At 61.8% G+C, this 15,443-nt stretch overlaps 4 protein-coding genes across 4 annotated transcripts; 2 read left to right on the top strand and 2 right to left on the bottom strand.

Moving 5' to 3' along the window:
- Nucleotides 1-957: 957 nt before the first annotated feature.
- D7B24_008583 (uncharacterized protein) lies at nt 958-2,982 on the bottom strand (the record flags this gene model as incomplete). Its single annotated transcript, XM_028642669.1, has 2 exons — nt 958-2,726; nt 2,787-2,982. 2 exons carry the CDS (start codon nt 2,980-2,982, stop codon nt 958-960), a joined length of 1,965 nt encoding a protein of 654 aa, XP_028493517.1.
- A 1,770-nt stretch (nt 2,983-4,752) lies between these two features.
- D7B24_008582 (uncharacterized protein) lies at nt 4,753-5,684 on the bottom strand (the record flags this gene model as incomplete). The annotated part of the gene is made up of 3 exons (XM_028642668.1): nt 4,753-5,435; nt 5,512-5,608; nt 5,676-5,684. 3 exons carry the CDS (start codon nt 5,682-5,684, stop codon nt 4,753-4,755), a joined length of 789 nt encoding a protein of 262 aa, XP_028493516.1.
- Nucleotides 5,685-6,958: 1,274 nt separating this feature from the next.
- Nucleotides 6,959-12,506, top strand: UTP10 (snoRNA-binding rRNA-processing protein utp10; the record flags this gene model as incomplete). Its single annotated transcript, XM_028642667.1, has 3 exons — nt 6,959-7,335; nt 7,397-11,537; nt 11,595-12,506. 3 exons carry the CDS (start codon nt 6,959-6,961, stop codon nt 12,504-12,506), a joined length of 5,430 nt encoding a protein of 1,809 aa, XP_028493515.1.
- Nucleotides 12,507-13,552: 1,046 nt separating this feature from the next.
- Nucleotides 13,553-15,184, top strand: D7B24_008580 (uncharacterized protein; the record flags this gene model as incomplete). Its single annotated transcript, XM_028642666.1, has 1 exon — nt 13,553-15,184. One exon carries the CDS (start codon nt 13,553-13,555, stop codon nt 15,182-15,184), a length of 1,632 nt encoding a protein of 543 aa, XP_028493514.1.
- Between the last annotated feature and the right edge of the window lie 259 nt (nt 15,185-15,443).

Here is a 15,443-nt window from a genome sequence, read left to right as displayed (position 1 = left end):
GTCGTCGTAGTGGTTGTGTTCGCGTGGGTCGTGTGCTTGGAAGCTGAGGTGAGATGATTCTTGTATTGACAAAGCGCATGCCCAGAGGTGAAGATGGCGGTGACGGCGAACGGTGGTAGGATACGCAAGCTGGAATGAGCAGTGGATTCGGGACGATGAGGCGAAATAGTGGTGGGGAAGAATCAAAAGCAGTGCCGGAGGAGAGGAGCCGAGGTCGGTCCCCAGACCCTGGGCAGTGAGTGATGAATTTGCAGCTCGAGAGGCAGACAAAAGCAGATGGAGGCAGATGTAGATATAGATGTAGATGAAAATGGAAATGGAGAAGCGATTTTTGCTGTGATTGTTGTGAGCATGTCTCCAGATCAGCACCATGAGAGCAGGGGCAACTGACGTTGCTGCACCAGCCCTTTCTTCCCCGGTGCCGGCCGCGGGGCAAGGGCGACCGCCGGCTCGCAACGGGCAAGGGCGATCAATGGACGACGAGTTGCACGAGGGGCAGGAACATGGCGAGGGGCAGGAGCAGGTGTGGCGGGTCATCCCTGCCATGGGGCTGGGGTCCGCCGCTGGGAATGCGGGGTGGCCTGCCTACCTTACCTTACCTAGGTACCTACCCAAGCTACAAGCTACCTTACCTGTCAGTCAGGCTAGGTGCTTAGGTAGGTAGGTTCCTTCGGGAGGGGATCTTGACTCTATCACCAGCAGAGCTCCTGAACAGCACAGGGAGAGCGACATCGAAGACACAAGACCGAAGTAGAGAGACAGAAGCATTGCAGTCATAAGATATAGTGGCCCACCCCTCCTCCCCCTTTCGAGGGACGAGCATGTCCCAGCCATCTTCCCACCAGTGGCTTCACCGACAAGTCTAAGATACGAATTCGTAAGCCACTCCTTGCTGCCTGCACCCTGCCTGCCTGCTTGCCTGCCTGCTTGCCTGCTTGCCTGCAATGAGGCGTGAGCTCACTCTGCCGTGGCCGTCGGCTTGGCCTTGCCCGCCGGGTTCATCCACGAAAATGCCGACGCCCCGCCAATGGGGTTCGCCGACCGCGGCATCGGCGTGGCCAGCGGCGTCGAGCTCGAGTGCGCATGCGCCTGCGCGGGTGCGTGTACGTGTACGTGCGGCTGGGAGGCCACGCTCGTCGTGCTCGTGACCGTCGTGCTGCGCGCCTCCCGCGGCTGCGTCTGGACGACGCCGCTCGTGCTGGCCGCCCGCCTCGGCTCCCACCGCAGCCCGTTGCTCGATCCGCTGTCGCTGGCGCCGCTGTTCGTCGGCTGACCGCCCTTGCGCCGCTGCTCACCGCTCGTGCGCCGAGGCGGCGCCGGTTCGTACGCCGCACCGGTGCGCGCAGACGATGAAGAGCCACCCGATTTCAGGGGCTTGAGCACCTTCATGTTGCGTGTCCCTCGGCCCGCCGGCTGGTACCCGCTCAGCGGGCCCCCGTCGCGCTGGCCGTTGTCCGCGCCGCCGCCGCCGCCGCCGCCGCCGCCGCCTGTCGCCGGCCCGTGCCGCCACGAGCCCCAGATGCCGCCCGACGATCCCCGCCGCCCGCCATCCGTGCTTCCCGTCACCGACACCGACCCCGACAGCTCCTTGGCCTGCAACTCGCCATCCCCGCCGCTCTCAGACAGGGCGCCCGTGCTGGTGCCGACCGACTTGGCCGTCTCGAGGTCGTCCATCATGGGCGACGGCAGACCGCGCGAGACCTCATCGCCGTCTCGGTCGCAAGACTCGAGCTCGTCCTCGTACTCCCGCGGAGGCGCCACCTGGGCCCGCGGCTCAAACGAGACAAACGGCCTGGCGTTGGCGTTGAGGCGAGGCCTTTCGGGCAGCACATTGGTCGTGTAGATGCGCTTGAAACAGCCATCGTCTTCCGGCCGCACAAACGGCACCGACAGCTTCTCGCGGCCGTTACCGACGAGCGACATGCGATTTTGCGAGAACAAAATGTCGGCCATGTGCGCACGCAACGTGTCGCTGCCGATGAAGATCTGGATGCCCTTTCTCGCCTCTGACCCGTCGCCCTGGTCCATGCCCGTCACCTCAAAAACGGCCGTGATGCTGGGGATCTGGCCGGGGCTCACGGAGCGCCGCGTCCTCTCGGGCGTGGCCTCCACGAGGTAGACGTTCATCCGAATCTTGTAGACGCCGTCGACGTCACGCTCGAGCTCGTCCTCGAGCTCCAGCTCTCTGATCAGCGAGTAGTCAATGACGGACTTTTGCGATCCCGTGCACAGGTCTGCGTACCGCATGGTGGCGTGCGCAAAGTTTGTCGACAGCCAGCATCGGATGATGGACGGCACAGAGCCCAGGATGAAGAACTCGGGTGGAGGTTCCACAGCATCAATGGGCGAGTCGTCCTCGTGACTGCTGACCAGAAAGTTGTCCGTGTGCATGCCCAGGCTGCTGGCTCGTCCCGAGGCCAGTGAGTGCACCGAGTGCACCGAGTGCCCGGCAGAGCTGTGCCTTCCATCCGACTTGTGCGAGAGTGATCGCTCCATCAGCATGCCGCTGCTGGGTCTGGGTGGTCCAAACTCGCCCGAGTGTCGGGCGCTGTGGCTGGCCCAGTCCGACTGGCGAAGGGCGCTCTCGTCAAAGCGAACGCTGTTCGCTCGCGAGGCCGCGCCGCGGCGTGCGGGTTCTTCTTCTGCAGGCCCCAGATGGAGCGAGTTCAGCAGATTGTCCGGCTCGTCCATGTCGTAGAGGTCGTGGGCGCTTACGTGAGTTGGGCCTGGCCACACATTACAGTCAGTTGGGAGGGTTGAAGTGAGTAGGCGGACAGTGGACGAACCTTGCTGAGGCGTGCCGGCCAGCACCCCGGGAAAGGGGTGTTGCTGCCACACAGATTTTAGGTTGGCATCCTGCTCCTGACGTCGTTCCAGCCTGGCGAGCCTCTCGGCCTGACTATTCTGCACTAGCTGGACCTGCTTGAGGTCCATCTGTAGGGTATAGAGCTCGTCTCGTGGGGGTGCGAAGCGGGAATCCATGGGCGTAACGGTGTCTGCTCACTGCGTTGTCGGTCTGCACAGGAGGGTTGCCGGTCGGTTGCAAGTCTCGCGAGCCTGGCGCTTGTACTGGAGTACGGCGGAGCGTGATAGGGACGGATCAAATCGCGGCGGGAAAAGTCGAGCTGCTGCTGGTAAAGCCCGAGTTGACCCTGAAACGGGATCAAAGAGGGAAAAAAGAAAACAAGAAACGCAAGACAAAGGGGCGGTGATTAACGAGAGTATGAAGTTTTCGGATTGGCGTGAGAGGCAGGAAGCACCACGGTCATGTAGCGTTGAGGTTATCGATGGGAATAGCAGTTTGACGGCGGCAAGTGGTTGCAAGGAAGCTGAGCTCGACCTCGATCCCTCAATGTCCGTTCACGAGGTCCACCGCCCCTGCCGCATCGCACAGTGAGACCCGCCTGGTCGTTGTAAATGTAGGCCGTAATCGAGGGGAGTGGACGGCACTGCTTGGCTGTGAGATCCGGGCTGGATGGAGTCAAGTCGGCGGGTGCGACTGCGTCGGTTGCCTTCAGGACGTCGACGTTGGGGTGGGGAGCCGAAGGCAAGGCGGTCTCAATGTGGCAAATGAAAATATTGTTAGTTGATCTGCTGCGAATCACGCCTGGATCGTGGTCGGTGTATGGGACTTGGTGTATCCTATTCTCGGTATGGACTTGGGCAGGACCAACGAGAACTCTTGGCGTTGAGACGGACGAACGGCGTGGCAACAGAAGTGTTCCCTGTGAAGTCTGGCGGATGGAAAACAGCCGAAGAGCGAGGGGCGAGGGGCTTGTATGTTTGACGGAGCGTACGTTACACTCGAGGCATCGAACGCTGGGCAGAGAAGGGCAGATTGATGGAGGACGGTTCAATCGAGGGATGGATGGACGTTGATTTTTGAGGGCGATCAATAACGATAGTGTTGTTCGGGCGGTGGAGATTCGGTGGGTATTTGGGAAGAAGTAGTTATTCGATCAGAGAGAAGGGCAGCCTTTTGGAAGGGGTGCCAGGTCAAAGGATGGAGGAGGGGAGACGGGGGGGCAACACCAGAGGTTTGCTTTGGGAGGTAGGTGTTGGTTGATGAACGTTGTTGTCCTAGGACGTGAACACGAGCAGACATACGAACGGTGTTTGGAGAAGGCGATGGAGCTGGGGGGCCAGCCTATCCCGTTTGGCCTGGGTCATGCCGTCAGGGACACACTAGCGATGATTAGAGACGGCCACAGCACTGCACCTCTGCACCTGGTGCAACCTGCCTTGGCGGCCCGCAATGCACCGCTGAGGGTGCCCACAATAGGTAGGTACATGTCTCCCATGGTTGCTCTCCAGGTGAGGGGAGGTACCTACGCAGCGGCGGCGCCGGAGGGGGGGCATTGGCGGCGTGAGACGGGTGCGCCTGGCCCGTGTCGCGACAGTCGTTGCCAGTGACAGGGCACTTGCCTGGTTGGTTGGCCAGGGGCGACCGATCGCTGTAGGGGTGAAGGGAAGGGGGACCTCGGCGGGGAACTTGGGCCGGAGTCAGCCCGTCCTCGACTCTGGCCACCAAGGCATGCTGACTCTGGCCACTGGAGGTACCTAGGTATCTAACTCACGTAGTGCTGGGCCTAGAGGGCAGCTGAGATGACCAGCGCCTTTTCGACTTGACAACTCAATCCATCTGGAGGACGCGATCGCAGGCGAGATTCATCACTGTTTTGGCACGGCCACGGAGTCCAAATTCCAAATATTCTATGCAGTGCGGAAGCGTCTAGCTCTGCCTCCCATGGTCTATTCTGCCCTGGGGTACTCCCGCCAGTCTGGCAGCTGATAGCCCGTGCGATCGTCATCCCCGCGTCCCACCCACTCGGTTCCAATGTGCGGCACGACAGCGTCGTAAAAGACGCGGTACGCCTCGCCGCTCATGTGCAAGCCGTCGGGCAGCAGGTCGGCGAGGACACCGCGCTGGCCACTCTCAAAGGTGCCGAGCAGGGGCCTGCCGGGGCCGGCCTCGTAGTCCGGCGTCTTGGCGACGGCGTGGTCCATGAGGGCCTTCCACAGGTCGATGAGGACGACACCCTCGTGCTCGGCGGCAACGTCCCGCGCCAGCTGGGAGTACTGCGCGCTGATGGCGGAGTAGCGCGTCGTCTCGGGCCAGCCCTTTTCCTTGTCGAGGACCTCGATGCGGATCTCGTCCACGGGCGGCGGCGTCACGAGCAGAATCTTGGGCTTGTGGGCGGCGATGGCCGGGTGCGTGATGATCTTGGCCAGGTTGGCGCGGTACTTGTCCTGCGCCACGTGCTGCGTGTGCATCGGCCGCACGGCGTCGTTGGCGCCGAGCAGCACGAGCAGGTACTCGATCTTCGGCGTCGTGTCCGAGGGCGGCTGGAAGAGCGTGTCGAGGTGCTGGACCACGTTGGCCGTGTTGTAGCCCGAGAAGCCACGGTTGATCACGTCAAGGCGTCTGATGGTGTCTGGCGCCGTGTGAGTCCGGGATTTTCCTTTCTTGTCTCTATGACGGTCCAGTCATGTGGCCTCGGGACAACTCACGGATCTGCAGTTGCGACTGGAAGGAGAAGCCATCGAGAACCTCAACGGCGTGCTGAAACAGCGAATCGCCCAGCAGGACGACCTGGGGATAGGGTTTCTGGTAACTCGTCAGTCTACGTGCTTTGGCACGAGCTTTGTCAAGACTTTTCTAGCCGTGTACTGACCGTAGCCATGTTGGGGGCTTCAGAGGGGCTGAATGCGTCCGGGTGAAGGGTAGGAGGTGAGAGGGGTCAGGCCGCAGGGTGGTGGATTGTGTCTCGATAAGACCTCTCGTGTGGGTCAAGAGGCTGGCTGGTTGATAGGGAGCCTGATGGTGGTTGCAGATCGTAGGGATAAAAGGTCGACAAGCAACTCGGGGTGCATCACTCTTTTATGAAATGGATCCAAGCTGGGCCTCGGAGTGCGTACGACGAGCCACGGTCCATAGAGCCGACGCCTTTGGTGCGGACCAGGGCGTGCGGTAAATTCGGGTGATTTTTGATTCCTTCAATTGCTCCGTCGTCTTGTTGACATGACCCTCCCCCCCAAAAACGCCATTCAACCTCACTCAGCATGACACGAATGCGCCCTCCCGTTGACATTTTGTATGTGTTGTCAACATACCGACCCCCTTTTTTTTTCGGACGACGGGAAGCATGGGAAACAGAAAAAGCCCGCCGTGGCCGTCTGACGGAAGTGCTGTTGGCCTCGCTACAATTCGTGACGGCAGCCTGGTGTTCGGCGCGTGTCGTGGTGGAGGTGCGTTTGCAGGACCGGCGGGTTCCTCAGCCGTCGGGAGTATAGCAAGCGGCATCTGTGCCTGGGTGCGTGCTGTTCTACAATACCTGTAGGTATGTATGTACATGGACGCAGATTATGTGCTTGGATGCCTCGAGACATGTGCTGTCTGTCAAGTCGTGCCGTCCGCATTGATCGAGGCCATATGCCCTTGCATTGTACTTGCCCAAAGCCACATGACTTTGCATTGCACTTGCCAAGGTTGGTATTTCAGGTCCTAACTCCAAGCTAGGATTCAAGGGAAGTGCCTCTCAGTGTTGTACATGCTACAGTACACCCGCCGGTGCTGGTAGCCACCAGCCATCGCGGCAACCACCACCGTCGCTGCTGGATGCCCCGCAGTGGGTGGCCCTTTAGCGGCTGTGGGTGGACCGTCCTTATCAACAGTCCCCTCCATTGGCTGTAACCCCTTATCGCTTCCTTTCGCGGCAAAACGAATGGCCCGTCCAGAAAAAAAATCCAGACAAGCCCAGAGCAGGTACGACTACGCCAGCAATTGGATCGTCTCAAGGCTGGTTCGAAAGAAAAAAAACCGACACGGCAGCCTCGACAGTGGCCAACGACGTCGACAACCAAGATCCCCGCCACAACACATACACACACTCACACACACATACGGCATCACGCACACCACGGATGACCTCCTCCCAAATCTGCACGCCCTGAGAAAATGGCGACCTCCCTAGCCGCGCAGCTCGCGCAAATCGCCGCCAGCTCCAAGTCGTCCCTCAACGTCAAGGCGCAAAAGGCGTCCCACTCCAAGTCTCTCATCTTCGAGCCCCGCGTCGCCGCCACCCAGAGCTTCCAGGCTCTCTACACAATATGCCTCGAGGGCTTCGAGGAGCTGTGCCAGCTCGACCCGCGCTTCCGCCCCTTTGCCCTGACCCTCTTCAGCGAGCAGAGCCAGAGCGAGGACAGGACCCAGATGACGGCTGGCGAGAATGCAGAGCTCGACGCCAAGATTGAGGCCTTCCTGCGCCTCGCCGGCAGCCGCCTGCGTCTGATGCCTGCGGTCAAGGCCATCGAGTGGCTCATCAGGCGTTTCCAGTGCGTTGCTTGACCCTCCCCCTCCCCGACCTCACACAGCCTCCCGCTAACACTGAACGAGGATCCACGAGGACAACACGAAAGCCCTGCTGACGACCTTCCTCCCCTACCACTCCATACCCGCCTTCGTCACCCTGCTGTCCATCCTCCCCGCCAAGATACCCGCCGAATACCGCTTCCTGCACCCCTACATCCGCTCCCTGACGAGCCCGCCCCGCTCCGTCCTCGTGCACGAGGCCATCCAAAAGTCCGACTTCCTCTCGACCCTGTCCGAATACACCCTAGAGGCCTGCCGCCACCAGCAGCAGTACCCCACCCTCGTCTCCTTCTGGGGCGGCCTCATGACTGAGGCCGTCAATGGCCTGCTCGAGAACGCCCGCTCCGGCCGCCACGCCGTGCAGAAGGACAACGACCAGGCCCTGCTACAGCGCCTGGGCCCCGTCTTTGGCGAGGCCCTGCTCATGAAGAAGGTGCCCAGCATGCAGATCGCTACCTACATGGCCATCTCCGTCTTTGCCGCCAAGGGCCACTTTGACGACGGCGTCCTGTCCGCCTTTATGGAGCAGATTGTCCACGGCTGGAGCCACGAGACGGCCCGCCCCGGCCTCGTCTGCCTCTCCATTCTCGCCCAGCACCGCTCCGCCAAGCAAATGTCCGGTAAGGTCACAAAGGCCCTCATGAAGGTCCCCGACCTCGGCGCCGTCCTCGTCGACATTGGCCGCCAGCAGAGGGCCGACAAGCTGACCAACGGCCTCTGCATCGCCCTCGTCGAGCGCCTCTGCAAAAAGGGCGACGACCGCGGCCTGCCCGTCATCCGCGCCGTCCTCACCGGCCAGGTCCTGCAGGAGAAGCAGATTGCCGTCGTCTTCAAGTCCCTCGTCCTCGCAGCCCACCGCCTCAACGACGAGATCGACCCCGAGGGCCAGGTCCGCAAGGAGCTCGGCTCGACGCTGATCGACCTCTCCCGCCACACGGGCGACTCGAGCGACATAATCCAGAGCGTCATCCAGGAGGGCGACCTCGACGTCGAGGCGCTCGAGATGAAGCTCGACGTCTCCATACGGCAGCAGAAGGTGCTGCAGGCACCAGAGGACGTCGACATGACTGGCACCAGGCCCACCAAGGCCCCGAAGCTCGACCTCCACGCCGCCCTCGAGCGCCACGCCGCCACGCAGGAGGCCGCTCCTCCTCTGCCCTCGTGCCTCTCCGCCAGCCCCGGCGACGTGTACGACGAGTTCAGCCAGCTGTTCCTTCAGATTGTGGCGCAGAGCACTGAGGAGCCCGCCCTCCTGCCCAAGTTTACCCAAATCCCGACCCTCCGCCGCCAAGAGGCGGCCACGGATTGCACCTACGCCGCCTTTTTCATTCGCATCTGGTGCGGCCCCTACCCCACGCTGGCTCGTGCTGCTGCTCTGGACGCCGTCAAGCAGGGCTTCCAAGCCGGCAACGCCGCCGACACCGACTTCCAGGCCATCATTCCCTTTTGTCTCGTGGCCCTCCTCGACTCGTCGAGAAAGGTGCGCCGCGCCGCTGCTGATCTCCTCATCCAGGTCAAGGCCATGTCCCCCACCACCCCCGTTAAGGGCAAGAAGCCGCAGGCCTGGGGAGGCAACGGCCTCTACCCGGACGGTATCAAGATTCAGGCCATGGAGCCCGAAGTCGTCTCGAAGTTGCTCGATGACGTCCTGCTGCCGAGCCTTGAGGAGTGCATCATGCACGAGGACTTCATCAGCACCCTACTCCACGCCAGCCTCGACAGCAGCGCCAAGAAGACCGACGACAAGAAGGCCCTTTCCCAGTCGACGAGGCAGTCCATCTTCGCGTCCCTCGCGAGCCACCTTGTCGCGTCGCCCCTGCTCAGGGTCAAGTCCAGCCTTCTCGCGCTGCTCAACCAGATCAAGAGCGTGTCGTCCGTGTCGAGGACCAAGGTCTTGCTGCCGGCGTTCCGCTGGTGGGCCGCCCTCACCGCCGAGGAGGCGACGGTGCTGTGCCAGAACGAGCAGGTCGACCCGTTTGCGCTCCACCAGCGGTTTGCCGAGACGGTGGTGGCCAACGACCAGAGCGGCCTCGAATTCCTGCTGTCCATCATCCAGGACCCGGCCTCCGAGCGCCGCCCGGAGCTGGTGCGTTCGAGCTTTGCCCGCCTGCGCGCCATGTGGGCCGCCATGAAGTCGGACACCAAGTCGGACGTCTCGCGTACCATGCTCGACATTTACCAGAACCGTCGTAACACAGGCGACGAGCAGCAGCAGAGTGTGGTCGCCGACGAGGCGGCCGATCTCCTCAAGAACGTTGACCTGACGACGGACATTCTCGCGCACTCGCTGTCCGCCATTCAGGCCCAGACGCGCGCCGTCACCGAGGCGCCACCGAACAAGCGCCGCCGGACCAGCACCGAGGCGAATCGTGGCTCGCAAGTCTACACGCCGGCCGAGCTCAACAAGACGCTGCGCGACGTCACCTTTGTTCTGCAGCTCGTCGAGGGCTCCGACCCCAAGGCGCACCCCGAGCTGCTGCACAGCCTCTTCGACACGCTCTCGGAGCTGCAGCGGTTCGGTGTCGTCGTCGGCTCCGAGCTGGGCTACCTGCAGAACCTCGTGCTCACGAGCCTCATCGCCATGGTGCCTGCTTACAAGACGGACAAGAAGCTCAAGATTGACAGCTCGGGCGGCCACGGCGACCTCTTGGCCAACTGCCTCCAAAAGTCCACGAGCCCCATTGTGCAAAACTCGGCCCTGCTCCTCATCGCCAGCCTGGCGACGGCGGCGCCCGACGTCGTTCTGCACAGCATCATGCCCATCTTCACCTTTATGGGTGCCTCGGTCCTGCGCCAGAACGACGACTACTCGGCCCATGTCGTCAACCAGACGATCAAGGAGGTTGTGCCACCGCTCATGGAGTCGCTGAAGAAGGGCAAGAGGAACCCCATCGCCGGCGCGACGGAGCTCCTCGTCAGCTTTGTCACGGCCTACGAGCACATTCCCTCGCACCGCAAGCAGGATCTCTTTGTCTCGCTCGTCGACACGCTCGGCCCCGAGGAGTTCCTGTTCGCGCTCCTCGCCATGCTCGTCGACAAGTACGGCTCCGGCCCGAGCATCGCGTCCTTCGCCGCCGACCTGCTGGCCGTCTACAATGCCGAGGTGCAGCTGCACACGCTCGCCAAGCTCCTCGATCTCATCAGCGACATCTTCAAGCCGCGACCGGCGCTGTCGGCTACGCTCCTGGGCGTCGGCGACGAGCTGGCCGAGCGAGACGTCAACACGGTGGCTCTCCAGCAGCTCTCCGTGTTCCCCTCACTCCTGTCGGGCCGCAAGCTGCGCAAGGAGATTGGCATTCTGACGGAGCGTGACGACATGGAGACGTCCAAAATGCGCGAGCTGTACGCCACGCTGCTCAAGGACACGCTGGCGCTGGCCGAGACTGTCAAGCCCACGCGGGCACTGCATGAGTGCTGCGGCTCGGCGCTGGCGAACCTGCTCAACCTCTTGTCAATTGGCGAGTTCATCAAGGCTGTGGAGAACCTCATGGACAAGACGGAGATTGACCTGCGACGCAAGGTGCTGCGGGCGCTCGAGGTGCGCGTCGAGCAGGAGGGCACGGCGGACGCGACATCACGGGCGGCGCTGCTGGGCTTCCTGCCGCAGCTGACGGCGGCCATTCGCGACACGGACGATCTCAAGTACAAGCACACGGCGGTGGCGTGCGTGGACAAGATTGCGGAGAAGTACGGCAAGAAGGACCTCGAGGCGGTGGCGGCGGCGGCAGCGACCATTGCCGGGCCCTCGTGCCTCGGCCAGCCCGACACGCAACTGCGCGTTATGACGCTACTCTGCCTGGCGTCCCTCGTGGACGTGCTCCAGGACGGCATCCTGCCGGTGCTCGCGCTGGCGGTTCCGCAGGCGATTCTGTATATCCGCCAGAGCCTCGAGGCGGAGGATGGCGACGACCAGAGCAGCGACCTGCACAACGCGGGCTACTCGTTCATCACGGCGCTGGCACAGCACCTGCCGTACATGGTGACGGGGGCCTATCTCGACCAAGTGCTCCTGGCGTCCAACGCGTCAGCGGAAGCGGACCTCGACGACGACGCCAGCGACAGCCGGCTCAACTGCGTCCGCTTCCTGGCGCGCAAGGTGGAGCCCAAGGTTTTCTTCGCGGGTCTCGAGCGCAACTGGGAGGCGGCGGTCGCAGCTGGAAACGAGGTACGTCACTTTCGCGGTGCAGCAAATGTCACATTATGGGAAGCTAACAGAGGGCAGGCCATCAGCGAATACGTCGACGTGCTGGGCGTGGCTGTCGAGAGCCACCCGAAGTCGGTGATCGCCAAGAACGTCACGGTGCTCTCGACGATTCTCCTCAAGACGCTCGACCTCCGGCGACAGCAGCTGGCCAAGGAAACGGCGACACAGAGCCAGCTCGAGGCGCTCTCAACATTGGAGGATGCCATCAACGACGTGGCAATCAAGATGGTGTACAAGCTCAACGACGCGGCGTTCCGACCCATCTTCACGCAGGTGATGGAGTGGTCGGGCCAGGTGAGCAAGTCGGACAAGGCAGGACGCACGAGGCGGCGACACAGCGTGTACGGGTTCCTGCAGGTCTTCTTCGAGAAGCTGCGTTCGATCGTGACGAGCTACTCGACGTACATTGTCGAGGACGCCGTGGCGATTCTGCAGGGCGCGGATTTGGCGGACGCCGAGCAGAGGCAGCTGTGGTCGCGTGTGCTCGGCACGCTGGCTCAGTCGTTCGAGCACGACCAGGACGACTTTTGGCAGGCGCCGGCGCACTTTGGCGGCGTCGCGGGGGTGCTCACGGGCCAGCTCACGCGGGCCGGCGGTTCCGACAAGCTGGATGTCGGGGCACACCTCATCCCGGCCCTCATCGAGCTCGCGAGCGCGGCGGACTCGGCGGACCACCAGAAGGAGCTCAACACGGCGGTGCTCAAGCACCTGCGGGACGAGCGCGCCGGCGTCAGGCTGGCGGCGGTCAAGTGCCAGCAGGCGCTCACGGACAAGCTGGGCGAGGAGTGGCTGTCGGCGCTGCCGGAGATGCTGCCTTACATCAGCGAGCTCCAGGACGACGACGATGAGGCCGTGGAGAGGGAGACGCACCGGTGGATCGTCAAGATTGAGGGTGTGCTGGGTGAGAGTCTCGACTCGATGCTGCAGTAAGGAGAGGAGGAGAAGAAGAAGAAGAAGAGGAAGCAGACGAGGAAGTAGAAGGCGAACAAGAAGAGGAAGAGGAAGCGGGAGAGGAAGCGGGAGAGGCGCATGTACGTACGAGTACGAGTATCTATGACAGAAGGAGGACGGGATGTGCCATGGCCGTCTGCCTACCTTGCTATTGGAATGCATTTACTTTGGAGTTCATCGCTGCTTCGTCTGTCTGCTATGAACGACTTGTCAGCCTGACTTGGCTGACTGTCTGATGGATCGTCACCAGGAAGCTCGCCGGTGAGATATCTCTCTCTCTATTTCTTTTGCGCCTCCTTTGATTCATGAACAGACTTGGGTCGGTGTTGCCGCCTTGATCAACAGCAGCCATCGCCTTGCCTCCTGTCGTTGGCAACTGCCCGTCTTGGGCACCTGCTGCTTCCACACGATCTGCAAGGTCAGGAAGGAGTTCCCGGGTTGCGCCTGGACCCTTTGACGGTCCGTGCTTCCGGATCCGGCACCTGCAAAATGCGCCCCGACACACCGGCGGTCGTTCCTCCCCCTGTCGTCATCGGCCGTCAATTGTCAAGAGCGACCTCTGCCACGGCAATTCTGTGATGGTGATCAGAACATGACTCCCCTCACCCCTCAGAATACCATCCCACATATCATCAAGAGACAATGCACATCCATCATCACGAGGTCGAAACTCCACGAGAGACGACCAGGGGAAAATCCTTCCCTGCTGACGCACAGCCTGCCATCCCGGCCCATTATCGTGGCATCCGACAAGCACCGCTTCGGGGCCTTGGCCGGACCCCGCGTGCCCCGGGGGCATTACTCATTGCATCCACCAAGCTCTCCCTAGGCCCCGAGAGGTATGGCTGTGACTCGGTCTGGCCCGCCCATGACATCAAGTGCCAGGGCACCTGGAAAAGAAAAAAAGCATGAGGTCCGGTTCAGATGGCCTCAGTTTTGTACTATGAAAGAGCCTCATCGCCCTGCCTTCCATTGCACCCCCTTCTACAGACCCATCAGTGCGACATACAGCCGGAACAATCACCATGGCCTCGTCTCAGGCAGCCCGGAGCTACTGGAAGAGCGTCGGTCGTTCTCACCTGCGGCGTGACGCTCTGGCCCTGGCCTCGACGACAAACTCAACATCGATAGCTCTTTCATCATCGCCCAAGGCGAGTCCATCCACGCTGCGGCATGCCACGACAGACTCCGCACGACCGAGGGAAAAGGTTGTCATACTAGGTTCTGGGTGGGCAGGCTATGCCCTCGCTCGAGCCCTCGATCCTGCCAAGTACGAGCGCATCATCGTCTCGCCTCGCTCTCATTTCGTATTCACACCTCTCCTGGCCTCAACGTCTGTCGGCACCCTCGAGTTTCGGTCCATCCTCGAGCCCGTTCGTCGTCTCAAGCCTGATGCCTTCCACCAGGGATGGGCCGACGACATTGACTTTGCCCACAAGACACTCAAGGTCGAGACCAATGTCGATGCCGATGAGCTCTCCTCTCGCACCCTGCCGCCACCGTCCTCTTCATCCTCTCCTTCTGGCACGTCCCCTTCCGAGGTCACGATAGCCGCTTCCACTCCAACCATGACGGCCTCTGTCACGAAGCGCAAAGGGGAAATCATCACCATTCCCTACGACAAACTCGTCGTCGCCGTAGGCTCCTACTCCCAGACCTTTGGCATCCCCGGCGTGCGCGAGCACGCCAACTTCCTGCGCGATGTCGGCGACGCTCGCTCCATCCGTCTGCGCGTCCTCCAGTGCTTCGAGCGCGCCGCTCTGCCCACCGCCACGGCCGAGCAGCGCCGTGCGCTTCTTCACTTTGCCGTCGTCGGCGGAGGTCCCACGGGCATAGAATTCGCCGCCGAGCTGCACGACCTCATCTACGAGGACCTCGCCCGCCTCTACCCCCAGTTGATGCCCTCGGTGGCCATTACCGTCTATGACATTGCCCCCAAGGTGCTGCCCATGTTCGACAAGCAGCTTGCCTCGTATGCCATTGACTTGTTCAAGCGCCAGGGCATCCGTGTCAAGACGGAACACCACCTCACGCAGATTCGCCAGGATGACCAGTCCCCGCACGGCGCTCTCAAACTCTCGATTCAGGAAGAGCCCGGCGCCGAGATCGGCGCCGGCCTTGTTGTCTGGAGCACCGGCCTCATGCCTAATCCGCTCGTACAGAAAATGGTTGCGCGTGAGCTGCGGCTTCCGGGGTCAGGCGACAACAGCACGCCCGAAACGTTTCATCTCCAGACGGGGCGCTCCGGCGGCCTCCTCACGGATGATCACCTCCGCCTGCGTCTCGATCAAGGCGACCGCACCCTGCCCGATGTCTTTGCCATGGGCGACTGCGCCGTGATGGACCGCGAGGCCCTGCCCGCCACGGCCCAGGTCGCCTCCCAGCAGGCCGTGTACCTCGCCCGCACCCTCAACCGCCACGGCGACGACGTCTCGCGCGCGAAGCCTTTTGCGTGGCGCAACCTCGGCACCATGGCCTATCTTGGCAGCTGGCGTGCTATCCACCAGAGCTCAGCCGACGGGCTCCGGGGGAGGTTGGCTTGGGTGCTCTGGAGAGGCGCGTATCTGACGATGAGCATGAGCGTAAGGAACAAGATCATGGTGCCGGTGCACTGGTTCATGACGTGGGTGTTTGGGCGGGACATTTCGCGATTCTAGGACGAGGTGCCTTGTCAATCGCGAAAAGAAGGCGAAAAAAAGAGAGACAGATGGAGTACAGAGTACAGAGAGAGGGGCAAAGCGATTTTGTATCGAGTAGAGCATAGAAGGGTTGGCCCAGGCGTTGGTTGATATGGACGGACATTTGTAACAAGACTTGTAACATGTATATTTTCTAGAAGAACAAAACTCCGCCTGCTATACCATAACGCCTCCCATGCATGTCTCTATCTATCTGTCGATCTATCTATATACCCTA

The sequence above is a fragment of the Verticillium nonalfalfae genome (assembly GCF_003724135.2).
Source record: "Verticillium nonalfalfae strain VnAa140/NRRL 66861 chromosome Unknown scaffold_79, whole genome shotgun sequence".
Taxonomy (NCBI): Eukaryota; Fungi; Ascomycota; class Sordariomycetes; order Glomerellales; family Plectosphaerellaceae; genus Verticillium; species Verticillium nonalfalfae.
Note: the sequence above shows the minus strand (reverse complement) of the source record. Positions and strands in the feature narration are given on the sequence as shown.